The sequence below is a fragment of the Anguilla rostrata genome, chromosome 9 (genome assembly GCF_018555375.3).
Source record: "Anguilla rostrata isolate EN2019 chromosome 9, ASM1855537v3, whole genome shotgun sequence".
NCBI lineage: Eukaryota > Metazoa > Chordata > Actinopteri > Anguilliformes > Anguillidae > Anguilla > Anguilla rostrata.
This window is the reverse complement of record NC_057941.1, coordinates 45,639,204-45,662,375: the sequence shown is the minus strand read 5'-3', so window position 1 is coordinate 45,662,375 and position 23,172 is coordinate 45,639,204. Positions and strand designations below refer to the sequence as shown.

At 41.1% G+C, this 23,172-nt stretch overlaps 3 protein-coding genes across 8 annotated transcripts; 1 reads left to right on the top strand and 2 right to left on the bottom strand.

Annotated features, from left to right (window-relative positions):
* Positions 1-825: 825 nt before the first annotated feature.
* On the bottom strand, positions 826-9,816 carry xrra1 (X-ray radiation resistance associated 1). 3 transcript variants are annotated; one of them, XM_064352431.1, is made up of 17 exons: positions 9,489-9,816; positions 8,101-8,270; positions 7,822-7,893; positions 7,469-7,541; positions 7,094-7,191; positions 6,703-6,851; positions 6,276-6,380; positions 5,004-5,194; positions 4,853-4,905; positions 4,562-4,663; positions 4,206-4,299; positions 3,598-3,716; positions 2,573-2,869; positions 2,149-2,305; positions 1,936-2,051; positions 1,695-1,800; positions 826-1,424 (listed from the first exon to the last, which is right to left on the bottom strand). In XM_064352431.1, the coding sequence occupies exons 3-17, from the start codon at positions 7,891-7,893 to the stop codon at positions 1,309-1,311; spliced, it is 1,848 nt and encodes a 615-aa protein (XP_064208501.1). In that variant the 5' UTR covers positions 8,101-8,270; positions 9,489-9,816; the 3' UTR covers positions 826-1,308. The 3 variants fall into 3 exon arrangements, with proteins under 3 accessions (XP_064208501.1, XP_064208500.1, XP_064208499.1); XM_064352430.1 differs by lacking the exon at positions 9,489-9,816 and adding an exon at positions 8,492-8,970 and having other exon boundaries at positions 4,562-4,624; XM_064352429.1 differs by lacking the exon at positions 9,489-9,816 and adding an exon at positions 8,492-8,969.
* A 219-nt stretch (positions 9,817-10,035) lies between these two features.
* neu3.1 (sialidase 3 (membrane sialidase), tandem duplicate 1) lies at positions 10,036-12,809 on the top strand. 4 transcript variants are annotated; one of them, XM_064352432.1, is made up of 3 exons: positions 10,036-10,192; positions 10,854-11,096; positions 11,224-12,809. In XM_064352432.1, the coding sequence occupies exons 2-3, from the start codon at positions 10,863-10,865 to the stop codon at positions 12,229-12,231; spliced, it is 1,242 nt and encodes a 413-aa protein (XP_064208502.1). In that variant the 5' UTR covers positions 10,036-10,192; positions 10,854-10,862; the 3' UTR covers positions 12,232-12,809. The 4 variants fall into 4 exon arrangements, with proteins under 4 accessions (XP_064208502.1, XP_064208503.1, XP_064208506.1 ...); XM_064352433.1 differs by having other exon boundaries at positions 10,137-10,293; XM_064352436.1 differs by lacking the exon at positions 10,036-10,192 and adding an exon at positions 10,514-10,657.
* A 695-nt stretch (positions 12,810-13,504) lies between these two features.
* Positions 13,505-17,105, bottom strand: wdr73 (WD repeat domain 73). Its single transcript, XM_064352437.1, has 8 exons — positions 16,975-17,105; positions 16,691-16,758; positions 16,508-16,596; positions 16,267-16,355; positions 15,989-16,056; positions 15,472-15,633; positions 14,507-14,884; positions 13,505-14,207 (listed from the first exon to the last, which is right to left on the bottom strand). Exons 1-8 carry the CDS (start codon positions 17,031-17,033, stop codon positions 13,966-13,968), a joined length of 1,155 nt encoding a protein of 384 aa, XP_064208507.1. The 5' UTR covers positions 17,034-17,105; the 3' UTR covers positions 13,505-13,965.
* Positions 17,106-23,172: the final 6,067 nt, after the last annotated feature.

Here is a 23,172-nt window from a genome sequence, read left to right as displayed (position 1 = left end):
ACACACACATACACACACACAAACATAGTGTCACAGCTTAAACTTGTGCATGTGTGTGTATGTGTGTGTGTGTGTGTGCGTGCGTGTGCAAGTGTGTATTTGTGCATGTGTGTGTGTGTGTGTCTGTGTGTATTTGTGCATGTGTGTGTGTGTTTGTGTGTGTGGCGGGGCAAGTTCAAGAAAATTAACATTTAACACATATAGTTCAAAGTCAAGATAATTCTATTAAGAAAGCATTTTTAAATGTTTTTTTCCTTCTTTCGTTTCTTTGGCAGTCCTTGAAATACATTTTCTGACCTAAATATCAACTGACACAACATTTCTTGCTTGCTCGCCATTCAGTCAGGATAATGCCATAGAAGTTCATAATAAATGTATGACCAATGTACATCGTAACTGACAGACTCAGAATTTTTGTGCAAAAATGAATCAAGAGTTTGCTTATTATCGTGTTCCAGAGCATGATTAATATTTTGCCAATAGGCCAAACAGATATGCTCAACTAAAATATTTATTTATTTATTTATTTGTTTGTTTGTTTGTTTGTTTGTTTATTACTCAAACTACATTTGAGTTGAGTTTAAGCCATGTTGATACTGTTACCTTCAAACAGTTCTCAAATTGAGCAAGTAAGTAAATTAAGTCTGGCTATAGAATTATAAAAATAAAAATGTCAAAAAAAAAAACATGGGCCTGTTTCTGCCTAACCATCACAAAAAATGTGCGTGGAACGGCAGATATGTGTGCTGAAAAGGCTGAGAGGATGTACTCTGCTGCCACCATGTGGTAACAGCCTGGAAAAAATAACAGGAATACAAAAGGACATCAGTTGTTTTCTTTACTTTAATTCCACTTAGCAAACAGGTTTTTATGTATGTATGTTTTTTTTTTTTAAATGGATGGGAAAACAATAGTAAATTCCAAACAGAATTTTCTATTGATCAGAAAACTTCAGTATGACTGACATACTGTGTAGTAAACATAATTTTACAAATAGATATGGGGAAATGTAAGAACCCGATTATTTCACTCCTAACTAGAATCCAGGCTTTGATCTTTGAATTACTTATTTAGAACTAATTTATTTTTAGACAGATTTGTTTTTTTTTTTTTACTGTTTGCAGTTAAGAGCACCACACTGAAAGTTAAGAATGCCCCCCCCCCCCCTTACAGGGCTACCGGTAAAAGACATGCCACAACACAATAAAGCTTGGGGGAGGAACAGTGAAGCGTAAACAAGTTTTTCCCTTATTCTCGGCTCGCCATCCTCCCATCCAGGTTTGCGTGTTTGCCACACTCCTCCTGAGCCTACTCTTCCGCTCCTTTCAAGTTAACCACCTTGCACTTTTTTCTCATGTCCTTCAGCAATGTCCGAGCCTCTTCATATTCTCTCCTGTAGACATCCTTGCCTTTAAGAACTTTGTCTAAAAAGACAAATACACAAATCAAGATGCAACCAGAACTTTTGGGTGTTTTTTTTTTTTTCCATTCTCATCTTGAAACTAAGTGAAAACACTGTATCAGCTCCTCTGCTTCTCTGACATGCTGGGTCCACTATTTCTTCCTTTCACAGTATTACACTGGCAAACTATAGTTACTGGACATAATTTATAAGTGATGTACGTGTAATTAAATTCCTGTGAAGTTACTCCAGTCTACCTTTGACTAATGTTATTCTTAAATGCGTTTATTACCTAAAGGGACTTTATTTATTGTTGTTCTGTTCTTAATTTTGCTCAGAGCATCTTCAGCCTTCTGTCCTTTCAGTCTCCTTGGTTTTGCAGGTGGTAGTTTGCCAATCTGCAAAAAAAGTTGCTAGTATAGAATATGAAACAATCCCACATTCAGAATATTTACAAAATGTATCCCCAAATTATGATGTTTGAGTATTCTTAGCATAATTATAACTACGACACAAGACTGTCAGTGACCCACTCTTTCCTCTTTTTCTGTGTATGGCTTCTGAGGTAGATCAGTATTAGCCTTGGAATCTCTGTAAACAAGGAGGTTTTTGAGTGCCAATTCCAAGGCTCTAACTGTTTGCTGAATTCCTGTTAAGACATGAAAATATACTTCATATCAGTCCCGTACATTAATATTTTATCATACACAAATTTGGCAATTTTGTGTCCTTGGTGTAGCTCTCACCAACAGGCTCAAACACGGAAGGATCTGGTTTAGCATCCAGTAATATTTCGTAGCCTCTGAATTTCTCTGGAATCGAATTATCCTTTCTTTGTTGTTCGATGTTAGGTTCCTGCTCCTCTGATTCCTCTTGCCAAGTAGATTCATCTAAATCATTCACCTAAATGTGGAGAAGACAGTTCTGTGGGAATTCAAACAGAGGTATACTGGCAATCTTGATGCTAGCTATTGAAATGGTGTTTTGCTGATGGGAAGGTTGGAGAGAAATTTCACTACCACTGACTTCACTGAAACAGAATTGACCCCCAAACTCTGCGAGTCACCAAACACCAACATCCATTTCACCATCCAGTGGTAGATTTTCTGTGCCCAATCTAGTGCATGATCCTTGGTCAGTATTACATACAGACTTTGGCATGTAAATTACCTGGGTTATAAAGAAAGCATCCCTTTCCAGGTTTTCAGCGCCTGGCGAATCGCCGGCTTTCTCCTCCGAAGCGTTCGGGCAATCATAAGCTGCTCCCTCTCCACTTCCAATTCCCTGACCGCTTGTGTGACCAGGGCCGCTTGACGAATGCAGATCTTCACCCTCTGTGGGAACCGTTTTACCCGGGAGATCTTCCGGAAATTTCTCCAAAATGGAGGATTGGCCGTGAAGAGAAGGTCTACCAGGGGCCTCCAAGCATAGAGGCAATTTTGGGACCTTCCGAATTTTTGTCTCCACCTGAAAGTTTAAAGCCGAAAAAAGATTGTTTAGTTGTCTCATTTGGGTTACTGGAATCGCCCAAGAAACAGGGGAATGAAAAGGAATTCATTGTTAATTAAATAAAAACTCAGTGATCAGAAGAATTTAGCACTAAAAGAGACTGCACCCTACAGGGAGATTAAATCAAAGTGGAAAGTTGTTTGCTTTCAACATTCAAGGTGCACTGAAGACCTATAAATGAACAGACTGAGGGCAGTAAACAGGGTTTGTAACAATTCCATTTCATTTCAGTCTATTCAGGAAATTAACTGAATTTCGATTGACAATAATGTGTATAATGTTCTATGAGAATTTATCAATTAGTTGGGATTTCAACTCACATTCTGAATTTACTGAACTTGAAATGGAATTGATCCAGACCTTGGCAGTAAAACAGGAAGTAAACCTTACGAATAGGTTCCAACCACCCAAAACATTACAATCTGCCAATCAAATTTCTGGCCACTTTGGTATATATCAACTAATCGCAGTCCCTGAATTTTATAAGAACATAGAGAACCTCACTCAGGTATGTTTTCACATTCTGCCCAGAGTTCAAAGCCACATCCCGAATGACCACAATCCTTAGCGCTTTATGAGCAAAAAATACTTCAATAAAAAAATGAATGATCTTTAAAAATACTTTTTTTTTAAAAGATCACCGCTGTCTTTTTGATCTGCACGCACTGTTAACACTTTCCCCCGACCTTTCGCTTGGGGTTGACTGGAATCACGATGCGCGGCTTCACATCGCGCTGTGCTTTCCGCCGCCTTATGGCGACGCCCAGCCTGTCGTGGAGGAAGTGGGTCAGCATGGGCGGGTCCCCTACGGAAAAAAACACACGGAAACGAGATCTTTGAGAACAACGCCCGCGACCGCAACACCGCCATCACTCACAGCACTCACACAACATTGCTGTCCAGAATTCTGTGGAATAGGCTTGTTTTTGACAAGCCTTATCTTATCATCTCCGGGGTTCTCTGAATAGCATTTGCGTTTTGTAACCATGGAACCAGAAAAAGTGTAGAAATTGGGGCCCTGCACGAACTGGCCTTTCATTACACACAGCATGTTTAAAGGGGGCTATTGACTGCAGGCAGTGGGCTGCCACAATAATAAATAAAAATTTTTTTCTGGTAACGCATAATTATTTAAGTGCTGGTCTGCTTTGTGCCAAATTGATGCATGACTTTTCAGTGATGTTTCGGGTCTATGAACAAGGGCGCTCATTCCAAAGTTGAGAGAGAAGAAAAAGTGTGGGGGGAACAAAAGCTGGACTCATCGTTATCACACAACACAAGCCGGTGGAATTACCGCTCCTCTGCGTGGTGAGCGGGTTCGAGTGAATCACGAGCTCAGTGAGCGAAGGAAACCAGGCCACCGCCAACAGCGCCTCTTCTACCGCTATCTGTGGACAGGAGTAAGAAACCAAACATTATCACGGGGGGGGGGGGGGCGGTCAAACGCCAGTCCTACAGGTGTCTGCATGTTTACTGTCTGCACGTTTTGTGGTTTATTTTCAATAAAATCAGGCCTTGGAAGCCAATCGGTGACTTACGCACTTAATCATCACCGCAAGTGCAGAAACACAGCACCAAAGAGCAGAGTCAGAAACCCCCGACTACAGAGTGTATACCTCACAGGATCCTCCACAAAATAGGTGCACAGACCTTGTTGTCAGCCAGATTCAAGGTTCTCAGCTCTGGAAGGGGCAGGTGGAATTCACTGGAAATCTGTAGTGGGGAATAGGTTCTCCGATGGGTGTAATCCTCCTTCAAGAACAAGACCATGAAAAAGACCACATTGTTTGTGTTGGCCAGGACTATACTGTCTTGCAAGCACTTCCTGTTTTCTAGCTGACAGTTTGTTCAGTGTAAACAGTAGTGTTGGGCGTGGTGCCTAGTACAGTATGACAAAAATCCCTTTTCCAACATGGAAAACTGACACTGGCCAAACCGTACACTAGTGCTGTTCTTGTTCAGTTCCTGCTCCACCGTGGGAAAACCATTATTATCTGCATTTAAGAAAAAAGAGAAGAAAAAAACAAGTAAACATTTAATGCAAAGAACTATCTTAAACTGTAAATTGGCTGAAATTCACCCCTTACAGTACCAGTTCTCTCCACAGATTTGTTGCTGGTTGCCAGCATTGCACAGTCTGAAACAAGGACTGGTCCATGTCCCAGATCTTCACTGTGTTGTTTGCTGCAGCTCTTCAGATCCTGTCCAGCTCTACAATCTCCAAACTGTTGCAAGTAAGGCACCTCTGTGATGTAGTTTCCCTGTAGATTTAAATACCGTAGCCTAAAATTGCAAATGAAAACATCACAAATATATGAATATACATATTTAGTCACTGGCGTTGACTATCAAGTTTAGTAAATGCCAATTCCCAATCCTATCAGTACTCCTTCTCATCTACAACGTCGACCACAAACCCAGAGGGCAAAGATCACCACTAGTCCCAAAAAAATGCTAGTGAAACCAGCCACTGCTTATTTCACCTGTTTGTTTTTTTTTTGTTTTTTTTTGCGACCAGTTACGAGGTAACATAACACTCTTGGAGGAGAGCGCTTTTTTGTCTGTTACAGACTCACACACTCCCTGCACTGCCAGTATCAGTTGCTGGATACCCACTGAACGTTTTTACGGTTAAAAGTCGATAAAGATTTGGTGAAATGCCATCTAGGCATTCAGGTGAACACCCGAACACATTTTGTTGAAAACTGAAAGTTTTCTAGCCGACTAGGACGTGGCCAGGGTAAAAACTGACCTATATTGGGATTAACCTCGCCTGTTTATTTCAAAACATCTGTCAGGCTAGATTTCCACCCCTCTAGGTGTCTAGATTCCACCTTTGGCTCACTGGGTAGCGATGAGAGGCAATTACTCTCTGGGGCACCGTCACTAACCGACAAATGATTCAGGAAAATTCTAACCTAAACTGGACATCTCAGTACTGCACCTGCAAGCTCAGCACCTTTACTGACTGCACCACCAGGGCACCAGATACAAAGAAAAATAAGTCTATGAAAACAAGGGTAAAATACATACATTTAATATATCTTTTTTTATGTGTATCACACACAATGAATTAAAAGCAGTATGTCCATATAGAGAAAAAAAATTGGCATCTACAGGAAGTTAAAAAACACCCTTTCTGGAGAAAGTCAATCAAGACACATTCGCTGACAGAAGGGGAAACGCTCCCTCGTATTTCAAGCACATTTTGTTTAGAAACATCTTTCCCTGAAAATTCCACAGAATCAGGAAAAAATGCTTTTTCAATTTTAGAGGAATTTAATAGGCGAAAATACTGAAGGCTTATACCCAGTTCCGCTACATACTGGACATCCCAGAAGTTAAATGAGATGAATGAGCTGACCTTTTGAGATTGGCAAGGCTGTTGAAGACTCCCGGAGAGCAGAGTCTATTGTCATCAAGCGTCAAGACCTCCAGGGAACTGAAAAGCATGCCCTGTTCCAAAGTCCTGTTCAGAGATATCCTGTTAAGGCTTTGTATAGGTCTAGTACAGTACACTGATATCAACAAGGATGTTTTTGTAAAAAAAAAAAACATAACTTAACTGTGATTGGTGGATGTACCCCAAATCCTGATAACTTCATAGTCAAATATCATGAAATACCATGAATGTGCGCTGTCCATTTTCTTATGATAACATTACTGTTGCTAGCGCCAGGGTCATTTGCATATTCATTAGCCACCATTACTGTGTTTAAAATCAGAGAATTGTATGCAACATTACTCAAATATTAATATTACCCTTACAGATGAACAAAAGCCCTGTTTACCACTGGGTAGGGTCATAGTGTGGAGAAGCCATGTCGTCAGGTAGTGTCTGCAGTCCATTTCCTGTGAGATGAAGGACTTTGAGGCAAGGAAGCAGCCCAATGGACAGGATATCTTCACTGGACAGGTGGTTGTAGGACAAGTCCAGTGTCTGTAACAAAAATTAATTCATTTAGCAAAATTACAAAATACAGCATAATTGTCAATTCGCTCAGGTCTAAGAAGCTTCTACTCGGTCCTGAAATGTTTGGGCGGCCATCAATCAAACTGCCGAAGAAACATTTCGTGCTTTCGTCCCGGGCATCGTGACTCAACGAGCTGAGGGAGTGACGCGCATTTAAATCACGGCGTTTGAAGGCGGCCATGTCAGCAGCTTCATTCAGGAGGCTTTACCTCCAGATGAGGAAAGTCGCCAGCGTTCACCGCCAGGCTGTGTATCCCGTTCAGCGACAGCTCAAGCTCCCTTAGGATGGGAAACCAGCTGAAAGGCTCTACAATGGACAACGAGAAAACATATATTGTGCCGTATGTTAAGATAGTCCACTTCCATAAAACCTACAATATCTTAGACACTTTTAATGTCTACCAGGCATTTTATGTGTATAGCACAATCCATTAAAGTAGGGGTTTACCTCCCTATACATTATATCTGACAATGTACACGCAATACATTTTTGTTTCTCGTTATTTGTCTTTATATTACATCACATAGTGTTTGTTCTGCCAATATTTGATTCAAAAGAACCAACAAAAAAAAAAAAAACCTACCCAGATTCAAATGATTTTCAGAGGCGTTAATGTAAGCAACATTGTCGAATTCTTCAAAATCCTCTGGCTTGGCCTGATGCATGGGTAGTAACAAAAGATGTGGTAAACACCATGAATCTCTAATTAAGTAATTAAGTACATCAGTCAACTGTATGAAACCCGTACTATAATATCTCAGTTTGCCCCGTCTTGTCCTCCCACTGTTTAAAACTTGCAAATGCAATTGCAAAACATTATTGCTACATTAAATTATTTATAAACATATCAGCTACTCCATAAGAAAGCAGACAGCATTTCTCTCTCCAACTCCCACTCTTTGCCTATTAAGCGTTAGGAACAAACTGGAATCTTACCGAGTGCAATTTCTGGTCACTAATGTTAACACTGCACAACTCAGAAGGCTTGTCCACACTGTGTAATCTCATCTGAAACACAGCATGATGGTTTCTATCAATTCCTTTTTTGTAATAACCTAATACACTTTGCAAATGGCTTAAGCTGTATGTTGAAGAATAATAGAAATTGCATTTTTATCTAAAAAGCAATGTTCAGACCACATGCCAATAAATGAAGCCTGGGCTTGAAAAATAAAAAAGTAAAAATTATTAACACATAAAATTGTGTATCCTTACCAACAGAGCCCCATCTAACGTGTTGCAGCTTATGTCTGTTTTGCCAGAGTCTTGAAGCTTTGTACTCCCAGACACCACCGACTCCTCTGCAGTGCAATGTTCTGGAGCCTTTCTACTTCTGTATTTTTCTTCGATGGCATTTCTGTGAGCTACAAGCCAGTGTCCTGCTCCTGTTTTTTTTTGGGGGGGGGGGACACACGCACACACAACAGTAAGAAAACCTGCCGAGTTGTAACTGATTTAAATTATTCATGTAACGTGCCGACTTACGTCCTCTTTTAGGCTACCAGCATACATGATCAAGCAACAAGAGAATAAATATAGAACAATGCATTACATGAACTTAAAGAATGGCTCATTCAAATTGTTTAAATACGTCTATACTGTATACCTTCTTTGCTTGGCTGAAAGAACGATCTGACGGGAAAACAATTTGTGAGACACGCTTCTCCGTCGTCTAGTTTGTACAGCCCACCTGTAGCCATCGCGGCTGATTCTGCGATAACGTAAAACCGAGGCTATACTGTAGGCTATATGTACAGCTATGTCACATCTTAATCCCCGGAGAAATTAAAGTCGACCTGCATGTAACCGTGTCAATAGCATATTAGATTTGAATGATCGATATCAATCGATAGCTCTGAATGTTGTACACACTATCGCATGCTGATGAGTTTACTATCCCTGTATTTGGCTGGTTACTGTAACCGATTCCTGTTCTGGCATTTCCATGATGTCCCCAATGAACGGTTGTCTTGGCGACGCAACAAACAAAGTGGGAATTGGATCTTGTAGTTTGTAGTGCTTCAGAAATACAATTCCCAGATATGTAAGCATCTCTTCCGTTTCCGTTTTTCATGAGTAACTCATGTTATGGTTATTTGCTTTTTGCTTGAAGTCTGCAGAAATTTATGCTAGACAAAATAGAATGGCAAAAGAGTCATCTTACGCAGGCCAGTTGTTATTCTAAATTCTACCTACAAGTTTACAGACCAATATACATTGGTGGAAACTCTCCTACTTCAACCTTCAGTGTTGTCATTTATTCCAAAATTTAATTCTAAATGTGAGTAGGTACACCCTGACCGTGTGGGCTATAAAATATAAATGGATCACACACGTATCTGATGCTCTTTCAATACTGTAGGGGACGGGACAGGATCTACATTGTGTAAAACTTTGCTAAAATTTTTATTTTTTTTATTTTATTTTTTAATGAGCGTATAGCTACCAGGATTAATGTATGTGTATAGTGTCCAGCAAAGGCAGAACTGGAAATGGAGAGTAGTCGGGGGAGAGAGGGAACAAATTGCTGAGGTGACAGAAAGCAATGGGCGACATTCCAAGAAGTACCATTTGCAATAAATTGAGTAGGATGATGAACTCACACGAGAGATGAGAGAAGCCCTTATTGTGTGTATTCAAGCCTGGAATTTGCCAGCTTGTGATATCACATGTTCATATTTGTGACATCATCAATACGACGATGTCAGAATGCCCAGCCTGAAAACAGAGAGGAAAAACAAGGGGGAGAGAAAAGTAAAATAAAAAGAATGCCTCTTGCTCCCTGTTGACAGAGAAGCAGTTAGATTTGAGGGTGAAGAGGTCACACAAGAAGGAAAGGGGAGGCAAATGAACCCACAAGCCATTTTCAGCTCAGACTTTCATTTACAAGTTGAAAGGGAGGGAGGACTAAGTGACTAGGTTGTATCCTGTATTGCATACTGAAGAAGGCCATGTGTTGACATCTGTGGCCTGCTGTTTTTTGTAACTGTCAGTAAAAAAAAACAGACAGGCACACACCCACACATGCATGCACGCACAAATGCACACGTATGCAAACCTAAGCTATTGAGGTTAATTTTTTACTCTCAATGAAGTACGAATCACTTGGCAATAAAAATAGATTTGTTCCAGGAGAAGAGGGTACATTTGGTTGCAGCCAGTCGCTGTTTACGCCAACTTCACATGAAAAACTACGTTACCCAGAATGCATTATAGCAAGTCCACCTTTAGCCAAGCATTTGTCTTCCTCGTAGATGCAGTGCACTGTAGCCAACCAAGTGAAAAGCCGTTTTAAGGTTCATCTTTGGCAAGTATCTATCTGACTGTTTTGGGAATGGGGAAGAGATAACATCGTTTTCTTGTTCGTTTTCGTTAGCAGTAACTTATTGCTCAAAAATTATATTTCAGGTATTTCAGTATTCATGTGTACCGAATGTTCACTTATGTTGAGGAATGCACACGCATATTGTTATTTTTGTTTAGAAAACAGCGTGTCAGTGGCAACAAGCCGCCGAGCTAATCATTTTAAACTAGAAAGCTGCAACTATAGCTAATTAGCTCCAGCAAAATGTTTGAGGCTCTTGTAGTTAAACTGCGACGAGCTGCAGCCACATTTCTTTCACCTCTTGTCATGTAATGATTTGTGCAAGAAATTAATGAAAAATAATGTGTTCATGGGATGGCCAGCTAGATTGCTCCATTTAGCGCTTAATCACACTCACGTGTACGCACTGATAGACGAGGCTAACTTCACAGATAACCCAAACGCAAGGTTGACATGCATTTTCTTTTCTGAATGTGTACGTTCTGCGTGCGATATTTATTGCTAGTTCCATTACATATTCGTTCTAGAATGATTTTATACGCCGTCGATCGTATGCATACGTAACAAAATACTATTAAATTCTATGTAGTGTATATCTTTGATAAACTGCGTTTAACAGTTGTTTACTTGTTTTCTGGCGCAGAATTTAATAATGGGCAATACAACATCGAGGAGGAGTTCGAATCGAATCGCAATGGAGCCCAAAAAGACCACCGTGTTCAAACAGGAGCAGACGCGTGGCATAACATACAGGATCCCGGCTCTCATCTACCTCAGAGAAGCTAAAACATATCTAGCCTTTGCGGAGAAGCGCTCAACCCCGCGTGACAGCGACGCCAAGCTCATAGTGATGCGGAAGGGAACGCTGTTAAATGGTTCTATTCAGGTACAGTATTCGTGCATTAAAATATGTATATCTGGGTTGTATACAAGTGCTTATTTGCATAAATGGATTGTTAACTGGTTATTTCAATTCCAATAAAATCCTATTCTAACACACAAGTGTTTTGCAGTGGTCATCCCCACAGGAACTATCTTCTGCAGGTCTGCCAGATCATCGCACCATGAACCCCTGCCCCGTGTACGAGAGGATTTCCAAAACCCTTTTCCTCTTCTTCATCTGCGTTAAGGGCGACGCAACCGAGCACCATCAGATCGTAACGGGCAAGAACGCGGCCAGGCTGTGTTACGTTTCTAGCAAAGACGACGGTATGACTTGGAGCAAGGCGAAGGACCTGACCGACAGCGTGATCGGCAAGAAGGTCCGAAACTGGGCCACCTTCGCCGTCGGGCCCGGGCACGGCGTCCAGACGGAGGGCGGGCGGCTCGTCGTCCCCGCCTACGTCTACTACATCCACTGCAAGTGCGCCTGCCTCCCCTTCCCCTGCTCCGTCAAGCCTCACGCCCTCACCTTCTACAGCGACGACCGCGGGGACACGTGGAACGTTGGGCGCATCGTCCAGCGGAAGTCCTGCGAGTGCCAAATGGCCGAGATCATCGACCGCGACGGCCGGAGCCACCTGTACTGCAACGCCCGCAACACCGGCGGCCACAGGGTGGAGGCGCTGAGCGAGACCAGCGGGAGCGCCTTCGACAGGCCCTGCCTGGCGCCGAGGCTGGTGGAGCAGCGCTCCGGCGGTTGCCAGGGAAGCGTGATCGGCTTCCCCGTGCCCGAGTCCCTCGCGGAGGACCAGGTCGGGGCGAACAGGGACGACATCAACCTGCCGTACTCCTCGGACGCGCAGACCTGGCTGCTGTTCTCGCACCCGACCAGCAGGGGGAAGCGGAGCGACCTGGGCGTGTACCTCAACAGGTCCCCGCTGCACACGCTGGGCTGGGAGAAGCCGTGGATCATCAACCACGGCCCCAGCGGCTACTCCGACCTGGCCCACTGCGAGGGGGAGCAGTTCGCTTGCCTCGTGGAGTGCGGGAAGGAGAGTGAACTTGAGGAGATAGCCCTTGTGGATTTCCACCTCAGCGACGTCTTGGATGCAATAAACGGGAAGCTACATTCACCCTAGGTTCTCGTAGTAGCACTTAAAATTAAAAATAGGTACACTGTTTTGCCTATCCCTCGGCCAGTAAATGCATGCGGATAGTAAAATGGTGCCCCCAACCTCCCCCCTTTTTGAATTTTCATTTACTGCCTTATTACTGTTAGCACAACATGCTGTATTTCTGAAAAAAGCTTAAGAATGACCCTTTCAGTATGCTGTCTGTAATTTCTAGAAAATTATCTATAAACTCTTGTTTTCAGTTTACAGAATGTGTGTTGTATACTGTATGTACGTTAACATTCAATAAGTTTTTGAGGATGAATGCCAAATTAAAGGCGATTGTGATCAGAGCAGTTCCATTCAAAGCACTGTAGCATCTGGAACACTGAATTTATGATTGCAGCCAAAAATGAACATGAAAGAAAAAAATGTAATCCATTTTCAGAACGGCATCATTGCTCCCTAGACTCCAGTTTGTACTTTGGATATGGTTTTAAAATCACAAAGGGGCTGTCTGTGATGCATGTGTCAGTTGTCAAAGGACACTGCTGATCCATTGTACTCTGTGCCAAAATAAATTAATTTTGTGTAATTGTATGAAAGCCTCATACCTGGCTCATTTCTCCACAAAAATGGCTGACCATCTTGCATTATGCTAGGATGAGAAACCTTCATTGAAGGAATCTACCATTCTCTGCGATGAAAATTGTTTTAAAATGTACTATGAAGCACACTACACGGATCAGTCGGGTTGAAATGAAAACGGGGATTAAATTAAATTAATCGAACTAAAGACCAAATAGCGTGCGTAAAACAGTGCAGTTTTCGGACAGTGTCAGCATCATCACATGCTCAGTCCAGCATCCAGACCAGCTCCAGCATGCAAATGCTTTCCTTGAATGTAAACCAGAGGAGTTTCACACGGGGTATTCCCCAAGCACCAGCTACCAGCCACCATGACTACTTCTATCCTTGTGTTGTTATAACACACAGTTGCTGATGATTAGCCGTATATTGTCATGGGTGTGGCTCCTGTAATTCCTATTCACACCTCAGGTGGATTCTCACAAGCCCACTTGGTATTTCGCTAGACTAGAGCAATCAAAACGGATGTTTCTCCCAGTTACGCACACTGCAAGATGAAGAGAACTTACCTTCTTTAACTGCAATTGTGACCGCTGAAAGAATATTTCATTGTGGGCATTTCAACTTTGTTTTATTTACTTTAATCGTCCTCCTGCTGCGTTGGACACAACGTACTTGCACAGTAATTGATCATAGCCATATAAAACGCATGTTCTGTCAACCAATTAGTTTATAGCTGAATAGATTGCTAGTTTACAAATCATTTTGGTAAAATGGGACGATCACTGTTTACAGGTATGTACATTTTTCTTTGTGTTTTGTGTCTGTCATCGACTGCCAGTTTCACCCTTCACACTTAAACGAGAAGTGAGTGCCTGTATAGATGTGAGATAGGCAGATGAGATTAACAGAAGCGAGCATTAAAGGGGAAATGAAACGACGGTACTGTGTTGCACACCAACTGGGGACCTCCTCCAGACGGGGGGTTTACAAACTTTCAATCTCCCGTCGCTAATGCTGTCAACAGTTCATGCGAAACCGCCATCCCAGAATGACAGTTCTTCTGATAGTGTTGTATCTGTGCAACCTCTACCAACTAGCCTTCAGCTTTTCTTAATCGGCTGGCTACTTGCATGTCTTGGGAACACCCTGTTCTCAGACAGTCTTCAAGACTCAAGTGTTGCCAGCTCTGTCGTCCACCCAGTCCCACACGTGTAAGGACCCGTCGGTTGCGGCCGAAAGAACAGTCCGCGGTTTCCATGGATGCCAAACGTGAGTCGTGACCAAAGCAGCGTCAGCGTCCGCCTCAAACCCCGACGACATCACATGACCTCTGTGTGTAAACAGTGGCTCTGTCTCCTTTAATTCTGGTCCCCAATCCGCGGTGTCATAGATCTGTACTGTTCCATCAAAACCTGGAAAATTTACATAATGAAAACGCAATACTGTCTTAAACAAATCAGGAATGATCTACTTTTGACAAGGTTATTATACACCTGGGCTTTTTTTCTCTAATGGAATGTCGTGATGATATTGACGACACGCCTGAAATGATGCAATTAGATTTGAATCAAGCTGACTAAAGATTTGAATCAGTTTGACTAAAACACACACTGGGGTGGTAAAATCATCTGGGACAACCTTTCACACAAAGTCTTCCAGCTCAACCAAGAGAGTAAACCCAACAGCAGTGGAGAAGCAATCGGCTGCTTACCTGAAACTGCAAGGTGATCGCTCAAAGCGGGGGCCCACGTCACGGTCACAAGGTCGGGGCAGGGGGGGGTTTTGTGCGGGACGTTAAGCTGGGCCCGACACAGTGGACCTCTCGAATCCCTCAGATCCGACACGACCACCTGTCCGGAGGAGGAGAGCTGAGCCACCGTGCGGGAGGCGGCGGCGTCCGGTGGGGAGGGGCCTCTCTTCAGCCCCATGTTCCAGAAGGAGCCCCCCCCCCGATCTCCGGGGCGGCCCATCTGAAGGGCAGAGGGCGCCCGCGTGTCACACAGACACAGGTCGCCGCGTTCGCCACACACCAGGAACGTGTCGCCGTCCACGAACTGCAGGCCGCTCACGGGATCCGACGAGCCCGAATCTGCGCAAAAAGAGAAGGTACCACACGCCTTTGAGACAAAAGCGGGAGAACACGCTTACATATGGCAAAATAAAGCCATGCGGATCCTACGTAATAGACCATGAAAATGACCAATTTGTGTTTCAGCAATCAAACAGAAATCGAACATACTGCTATATACGGATTTTTCCGGAAGATATAATGATAAATATAATTCAGACCTGCATGATATATCATTACATTACAGGCATTCAGCAGATGCTCTTATCCAGAGCGACTTACACAACTTTTACATAGCATTGACATTGTATCCAATTATACAGCAGGGCATATACTGAAGCAATGCAGGTTAAGTACTTTGCTCAAGGGGACAACGGCAGTGCCCTACCGGGGAATCAAAGCTGCGTCCTTCACTTTACAAGTAACAACTCCTTTCCCGTTATACTACACTGCCTCCCCGAACGAAGGGAGAAATCTACATGGCGTCCACAGCAACAGTATGGAAAATGCAGCTGACTATAAAGATATTAACTTAATGGTGCAGAGGCGCTATAAAGGTAGGCCTTTAACCTGTGTGGCCAGTTCAGAAGCGAGCATAAATGTGTTACCCATTGCGTACAGCACTCTTCCTGAGGCCAGCTCGGTTATTTGGATATCTCTGAATTCAGAGCCATGTAAAACGCATGCAGCTCCTGCAGAGCCGGATGCAATTCTGCACTGTTTATCCGAGCTAATCTTAGGCTCTATACATCCTGTATTCTTGATCGTATCTGCAATATAAGGACAGAAGAGACAAACATCAGTGGCATCAAAAAAAACAAAACTTCAATGAGCTATATTTCCATATTTTTCACATCACAGACTATGCCAGCCAAGGTGTAAAATAACCTTATTTCGTTCAATTTTTAAATCTTTTGTGCAAAGCAATGTAAGCACATACTTTAATTGTATTCCAAAATGGCACAATTACAGTTTATTAAAACAATTACAGAATAAAAAGCACAACAGCACATTTATATGTAATGACTGCATCCTACTACATAAACGAGAGTTAATCATGAGTTATGAGGAAGGTGTGTACTGTACATTGCCTCCTCAAGTAAGGGAGAAGAAAAAAAAACTCACCGCTGTCATCTTCTCCGATCTGCCATACCTGCAGTTTGGAGCCAGGGGCACCGCTGGTGACAACACACCTGTCAGGAATCAAAATTCAGATGGATGAGGATCGTCAAGCTGGCATAGCATTTGGTTTGGATGAAAGGGTTAAATAAGTGATTTCAGATTTTCAGGGGAAACCAGTATATAAACATTCTAAAATTAACCACGGTAAAAGTGTTTAGTTGGACATGTAACCTATGTGTGTGAAGTGTGGGCAACTTAGTACAATAATTATTAAGATTTACCTGGTTCCTGCAATATGTTTCAGGCAGTTAACAGACTCCTCAGAGAAACCACCATGACCTACTTTAAAATCTCTTTCAGAACAAAGACCCTGTTGATATGACAGAAAAATGTGAGAACCAGCCCGAACAAGCATAACATCCAGTCATCACACATCTTTACTCTAATTTGTGATGAATTTCATTATTTCCTCTATACTCTGTTTTAAATGCATCAAGTAAACATCAATCCGGTTAATCTTACCTGGTTCCCTTTTGCAAAGAGCTTTTGTGGCAAAAGAAGCTCTAAAATTTCATTTGTTTTTGTAGTTGAATAACCGGCTACACAAACACCTAAAAATGACAAACAAGCAAGACAAAAATTGTATTGTATTAAAATATACAGAATGCCACAGATCGAAAGTGGATCTGTGATGCTTGAACTCACTTTTTTCCGCAGTCCACTCAATAACCTGGGTTGGTTCTTGAAGTTCGAACACGTGAAGATCGCTGTATCTAATAGAGAAAAGGATGATGCGCTAAGAAATGCATTCTATAAATACTCCCTCATTTGCTACAGTATAACTACGGCCGGTCTAACCATAAAGTAGACGTGATCAGAAGCAATGCGAAGTAGCTCTTCGTTATTACGAAGCTTTGCTATCAGGTAAAACGACAGCTGTGGTTTTTCCACATGCAAATTCAGTAATATGCAGCTTGCATTTTACTCACAGTTTTAATGACTCGATAAACCAGTCATCAATATCAGCTTCCAGCGAAGTTTCCTCCATCTTCAAGAATGAAAATGAATGGTCTATTGCTTCCGGGTGGAGAGAACGCACGCACCCTGGGACGTATGTACCGATTGCTTAGTTTTAGCCAATCAGAAACGTCTCTCTTTGCAACGAATTTTGAAGGATGAATTTACCGACCAAAACCGTTATTTCGAGATAAGCAACAGAGAACCGTTCAGGAGTTGTGTTTTCTGTAGAAAACACAAGGGGGAATGGGCAATTAAGGAAACAATAGATAAGAATTATCCATTCGCTAAAGAAAACGCAGACAACACATAAAGAGTATTTTGAAGTAAATGTCACATATTTGTATTATGTTACATATTCGTATTATATTTAATTTTGTTATATTTTCTTAAATATGCCTCGTCACAGTCATGTCTTTATGTACTACATTTTACTAAATACTGTCAATTGTAGTTCTATAGTTCTTCGCAACGTATTATTTAGAGTTCAAAATATTAGTTTAAACCTTTTTGGCAGAATATCTGAGTAGCCTACAATAGTATTTTTTAAATTGAAAAGCTGACAAAAAATATTTTATTTGACATTGCTTTAAAAAAATTAAAAGCATGAAATAATTTGTAGCAATTAACATTCATAATCGTTAGACACTGAAAAAGAAGCTATGTTGGTTTTCAAGTCAACTCACTTACTGTCAAACATTACTTTATCTGAATGTATAAAAGGGAAGCTGTAAAGAAGATCTTAATTTAAGTGCTTTTACAAAACCAAAAGTTGCTCCTCCCCCCTCAAACCCAACACCAGTTTGGACTAGCCAGGGACAGCTGCAGTGACAATGTGAAGACTGTAAACCCCCTGTATACAGATTTGTGAGTGTTTACTCCATTGTGGTGATGTCACGCTGTCGCGCTGACTGAATAGCAGTGGGCAAGAGACTGAATGATAAACCAGACGACAATGAGACGCACAATGCCGCGTCGCATGTTTATCAATGTCACCCGTGCCTCTATCCTCTACTGCGCCAGACCAGACACTGCCGTTTCTTCAGACAAACGCTCAACAGCGGCTCACGTTCGGTTTGTTTTCGAGTAGGCCTAAAAGCTATTTCTGCGCTGAATATGGTGAATGAGCTGGCTTAGCACCGGTATGCATGGGATTGTTCCGTTATTCGTTTATGTGGCGGGTATATTCTTTTCCAGTGAGTCACTGGATTGTTGCTGAAGATTTTTGCGAAAAATGCCTCCATGTATGATGGGTGTATTGTTTGTGTCAGACTGTCGTATCAGCCTGTGGTGCATACTTGTACAATGACGGTTGGCTTTGAAATAATGGGTGGAAACTTCCCTGGATAAAACACAGCAATGACAAGTATTGCAAGTATTTAGACACCCATATTGTGTGCTGTGTGCAGCACCAAAGAAGATGATGTCTCCCTTGTGAGCCTATTGTTGCCTGAAATTGTGCATGTGTGTTTGTGTCACCCAAGTTGTGTTACAAAAGTTTTTGTGTGCTCCCCAACACCCCAACCCACCCCCATTCCCAAGCGGTTATATTGATGATTTTTTTTTTTTAAATATATGAAATCATTAAAATGACAAAATATATTTAGTATATCTCATATTTATGTCTAACAGACATATTTATAATTAAAACATTTATAAATACTAAATGAAGCTGTAATCATGTCAATTCATCTTGAGGCTCTAAACTACACAGTAACTTGTTGCATTGGATTGAGCGATTGATTTTCAGTTAAGTTTCCATTCTTTACATTTTTAAATGTTATCAAGAAATACTAGAAAGCATTCTTTCCTGGAATGAACAAACAAATATCAATTTTTTGGTATTTAAAAAATAATAAATATCAAATAAATAAAAAATAGAAATTTTTGCACGTCAGCAATCATTTTCCATTTTTTCTAATTTTGTCATTCTAGATACATTTTCTGACTCCCCGTGTAACAACTTTTTTATTTTTCCCACTTTCAAATTAATGAACAAAAAACAGAAAGAGGATACTTATTTGAGCTTTTTAAAAACACTTTATTAGAAAACAAATCACTCCATACATGAAAATAACTGTTTTTGTGGGTGACATAAACACGAACATGACCTCTATACTTCATTCACAAATGTGCCGCTCTGTTGCGGCGACAATATCTGGGTCAGTCATTTGACTTTGTTATTGTCCTGTAGTCAAACAATGCAGTCCACAGCATACCGTATTTAGACCTTTGGCTGCATGAACTGTTTAAATCTCCACAGAGCGAATACTGCTGGTGTGTGTGGTTAAAAAAAAAAAAAGTGTAAGTGTGGTGTTTGGGTTCCATCTGCATACATTTTTCAGATCACTCCCCCCACTGCCTCGCCTAATGAAAGTTTTTAAAGAGAGTGTTTGTGGAAAGTCATGTGTTAGATAAACAGATATATGTAGGGAAAACAAAATGACATCCCCAATGTCAGCAGACTATAGCATGCCTAGAGGCAAAAAAAGAAGAGCACTCTATTTGCTGCAGCCTTTTAACTATCTATGTTTCATTTAAAACTATTTATTTTAAAATATTATTTATGAAGGAAAAAAAAGACTGGTTTAGATGCTTCGGACACTGCTGCTTCTTCCTCCAAAATATCACTATATCTGAAATATTCTTCAATACTTCATTCATCTTCACATACAGCGTTTATACTGGGTCCCACACCATTGTCTTTTGAGCTAATTTTGCGCTTAAACCTCACCTACAGTATTAAACCAATCAATGCAATAATGGTTGGATTTCAAAGCCAAATTTAGATATATTTCATAACGTCTGCTATATAACTGAAGGGAAGCAAGGGGGTGTCAAAGGGACTGTATAATTATATTTTTTACTTGCCAATCAAGGAAAGGGCAGCTTTTTTTTGTTTGTTTTATGCTCCCACCACCACTGAAAGTGCCTTTTCATTTTATGTCAGGTTAAAAGCTGTAAATCAGTCTGTCTTCGGCTTGTGGTGTCTGGCGGGAGTCATTATTTTTTGGTGCTTGTTACATCCGCACAGCACAGCACCTGCAAAAGACAAAACAAAAACAATACAAGTTCCTCCACACGGTGCATAAATTTGGCAGGATCATTCTACAGGATCTCTTGATTGCAGATTTCCGTCATGTACAGTTTGAGAAGGACAGGTGTGGATGATTGTATTTGGTCAGGTCATCCTTTCTTATATAATTGTTTCTGTGTTTTTGATCATTTTATGTAACATTAACACATTCAGTCTACTTCTTATGCATTACCCATTAGGGATTAGTTTACTTGAACCACCTCTATTTTTTACACGTTTGACTGATTTTTATGCTAAAATTTTTAAAAAAATTTTTATTGATGCTGAAGTGGTGAAGAACATATATGTCCTTTTTTCTTTGGAACAAACAAATATCTTGTTATTTGATAAGCGTAACCATTCCTGTGTGATTAAATTATTCAATTCAGCAAACAAATATTTATTATGATCTTCATAGTCATTTTTCATTTGATCGGGTCTCACTCAAACTCTTTAGATCAAATCTTGCTTCTTATGAACTGGGTAATGCTGCACATAATTGTCTTTAAATATGAAAATGGATCCAATTTTACCTGGAAAAGTAAATGTTAATGTCATATTGCATATTATCATTTTTTTAAATACATGCATTTGAAAGGTACCCTGGTGTTCATTTTGATTCTGATTTGTCTTGATTCAGGTGTAATAAAGCTTCAACTTATGGACCTCTCCCCTTTGCATACCATTGACACTGTATGTCTATCATTGTGTCTGAGCAAATACTTTCCTTGCAGTTCATTTTACAACTTTTATTTGCTTATTTGAACTAAGCATTCAAGCTCAAATTAGTTATAAATGAGATATTTAATTATAATTTTCTGCTAGATACTTATATTTGGCAAGAAGAATATTTTTCTGTTCATCAAGGACAAAACTGAAACATGTAAGTTCTGCGTGTGTAGGCCATGTACCTGTATCTACGAGGACAACCGTGGTGTCCAACAATGTACTCTTGGGCATAGCAGAACCGTCGGCAGAGTCCTCTATACCCGCATGTCCAGTACTGAGCTTCGGCGTCATCAGCTAGGAAGTAAGGCAAACTGGAGTTAGCCCCAGAATGGTTCAGAAACGCCTATTACAGTTCTCGAAAATGTATGTTTTCATTTTGTTTTCCTCATTCAGCTGACAAACATTCAGCCAACAAGAGTCAGCTAATGGTATTGGGGCAAGAATAGGAGTTCTTATTTTCTTTAAATATGTTTTTTTAATTACATTTTTTATTTAAATCAATATTATATTTATCATTTAAATATTTTTAAACAAAACTTCAATTTGTGCAGCTATTTTAACAGCATCAAACTAATGTACATCATCATTAGTAGTGGTAGAAGAACGACTGGGTTAGCAGTAAAAGAAATATTAGTGGCAGAAATAGTCATTAGTAATGATGGTTGTAGGATTAATGGTTATGGTACTAAAAGACACACTTTGCTTGTAGTAAGGGCTGTTATTAGGTCAAAAAGGAAAAAATTTATAACCATAACAATTTTCTGATGAATGCAGTAATGTTGTACTAATCACACCACCACCTGGAGACACACACACACATGCACACACACGCACACACGTACATACACATGCAGATACACACACACTCACACACACGAACACACACTCTTACACACAAACACAAACACACTTACACACACACACACAAACACACATTCACTTACACACACACACGCGCTCACATATAGGGCTCAGTCTTTTCTTACCTTCAGCAGCTGATATCAGCATAAGCAGCAGGAAGATAGCCAGGCTCAGTCTCTTCATATTTGGGACCTCAGACTTCTCAGACCAGGCAGCCCCCGAGGCTCATGCTGCATTTATAGAGTCTTTCAGCCCCAGGGGGCGGAGCCATTGGGAGCTGGGCCAAATCACAACAATAATGGCACACAACTCACTGAGTGGGAATACAAGGAGGGTCACGCTCCCATCTGATATCAGATGTTTCACGAGACCTGATCATCGAAGAAACCATCAGTTCTTGGCTAATGATATCCACAATAAAATGTCCAGAGTTCGTTCAAATCTAACGAAGTACATATGAGTGTGATTGGGAGCATATTGTTCTCTGTAAGGGTTGATTTAACACTATACATTTTACTGTGTAGAAACACTCCAGTCAAGAATAATTCACAGTTAATCTTAAGCCTAGATAATGCCCCCCCCCCCCCCGCCCATAATCATATTTGACTGGAGAGATTTTTTTTTTTAGTCTGGGTTTAGATCATTACTGTGTGAAATGAGGGAGTAAAGAAAGAACATGTGAATACATGCCAGAGAGGACACCTAATACATAACTTATTCATTTAGCTAAATATTAGCTTTGCACAACTTAGGTAGCACTAAAGTAACGTAAGCAAAAGTAAAACCACTGCTCCGTGCAGCCACCTCAAAAGATCTATACCTGCCATGTCTCTTCTAACAGTTCAAATAAAGGGGGAAAATGTACTTCCCTCATAAAATCAGTCACGGTGGATTGAAATGGATCCACGTGCCTACTGCAGTCTGTTGCGTGTACAGGGATCCCAGCCAATGTTGTTCATCCAGCATCCCGCGCTGCTCTGGGGCTCTGTCTGCGACCAGACAGGGCGAGTGCCGCGCTGACTGCGTAACATAATGCTGACGTGGTCAAATTGGAATCGCGGGGGCTATTGTTCCAAGGATGACAAAGGCTGTAATGTACATGTTTGAACTAACACACCTCCACTGCTGTTTTTTTTTTTTTTTGGAAGGGGGGGGGTAGTGTATAGAGGGGCTGTCAGCTATCAGTTATCATGACAATGCTTCTCTTTATATACACTGTGTTCCTCAAAGTTTTCTTGGTCACATCTGTCACGTTACTGTTTAATTGTACAATGTACTGCATGTTTTTAAATGGTAGGCTACAGATCACAACTCATAGGTAGAGCCAGTGGTGCTGTGGATGGGGCATCGGTATTCAAGATACATGGCAGCAGCACTGGTGGCTGGTTCTTCCTTCTGGAGCAGATGTGCAGTGGCTGTATTGCAGTGGGTCTGGCTGTTTCCGCTGAAAAAAAAAGTACAGCATTACTTCAAACACCCAGATCTGTGACAGAGGCAGCAGTGG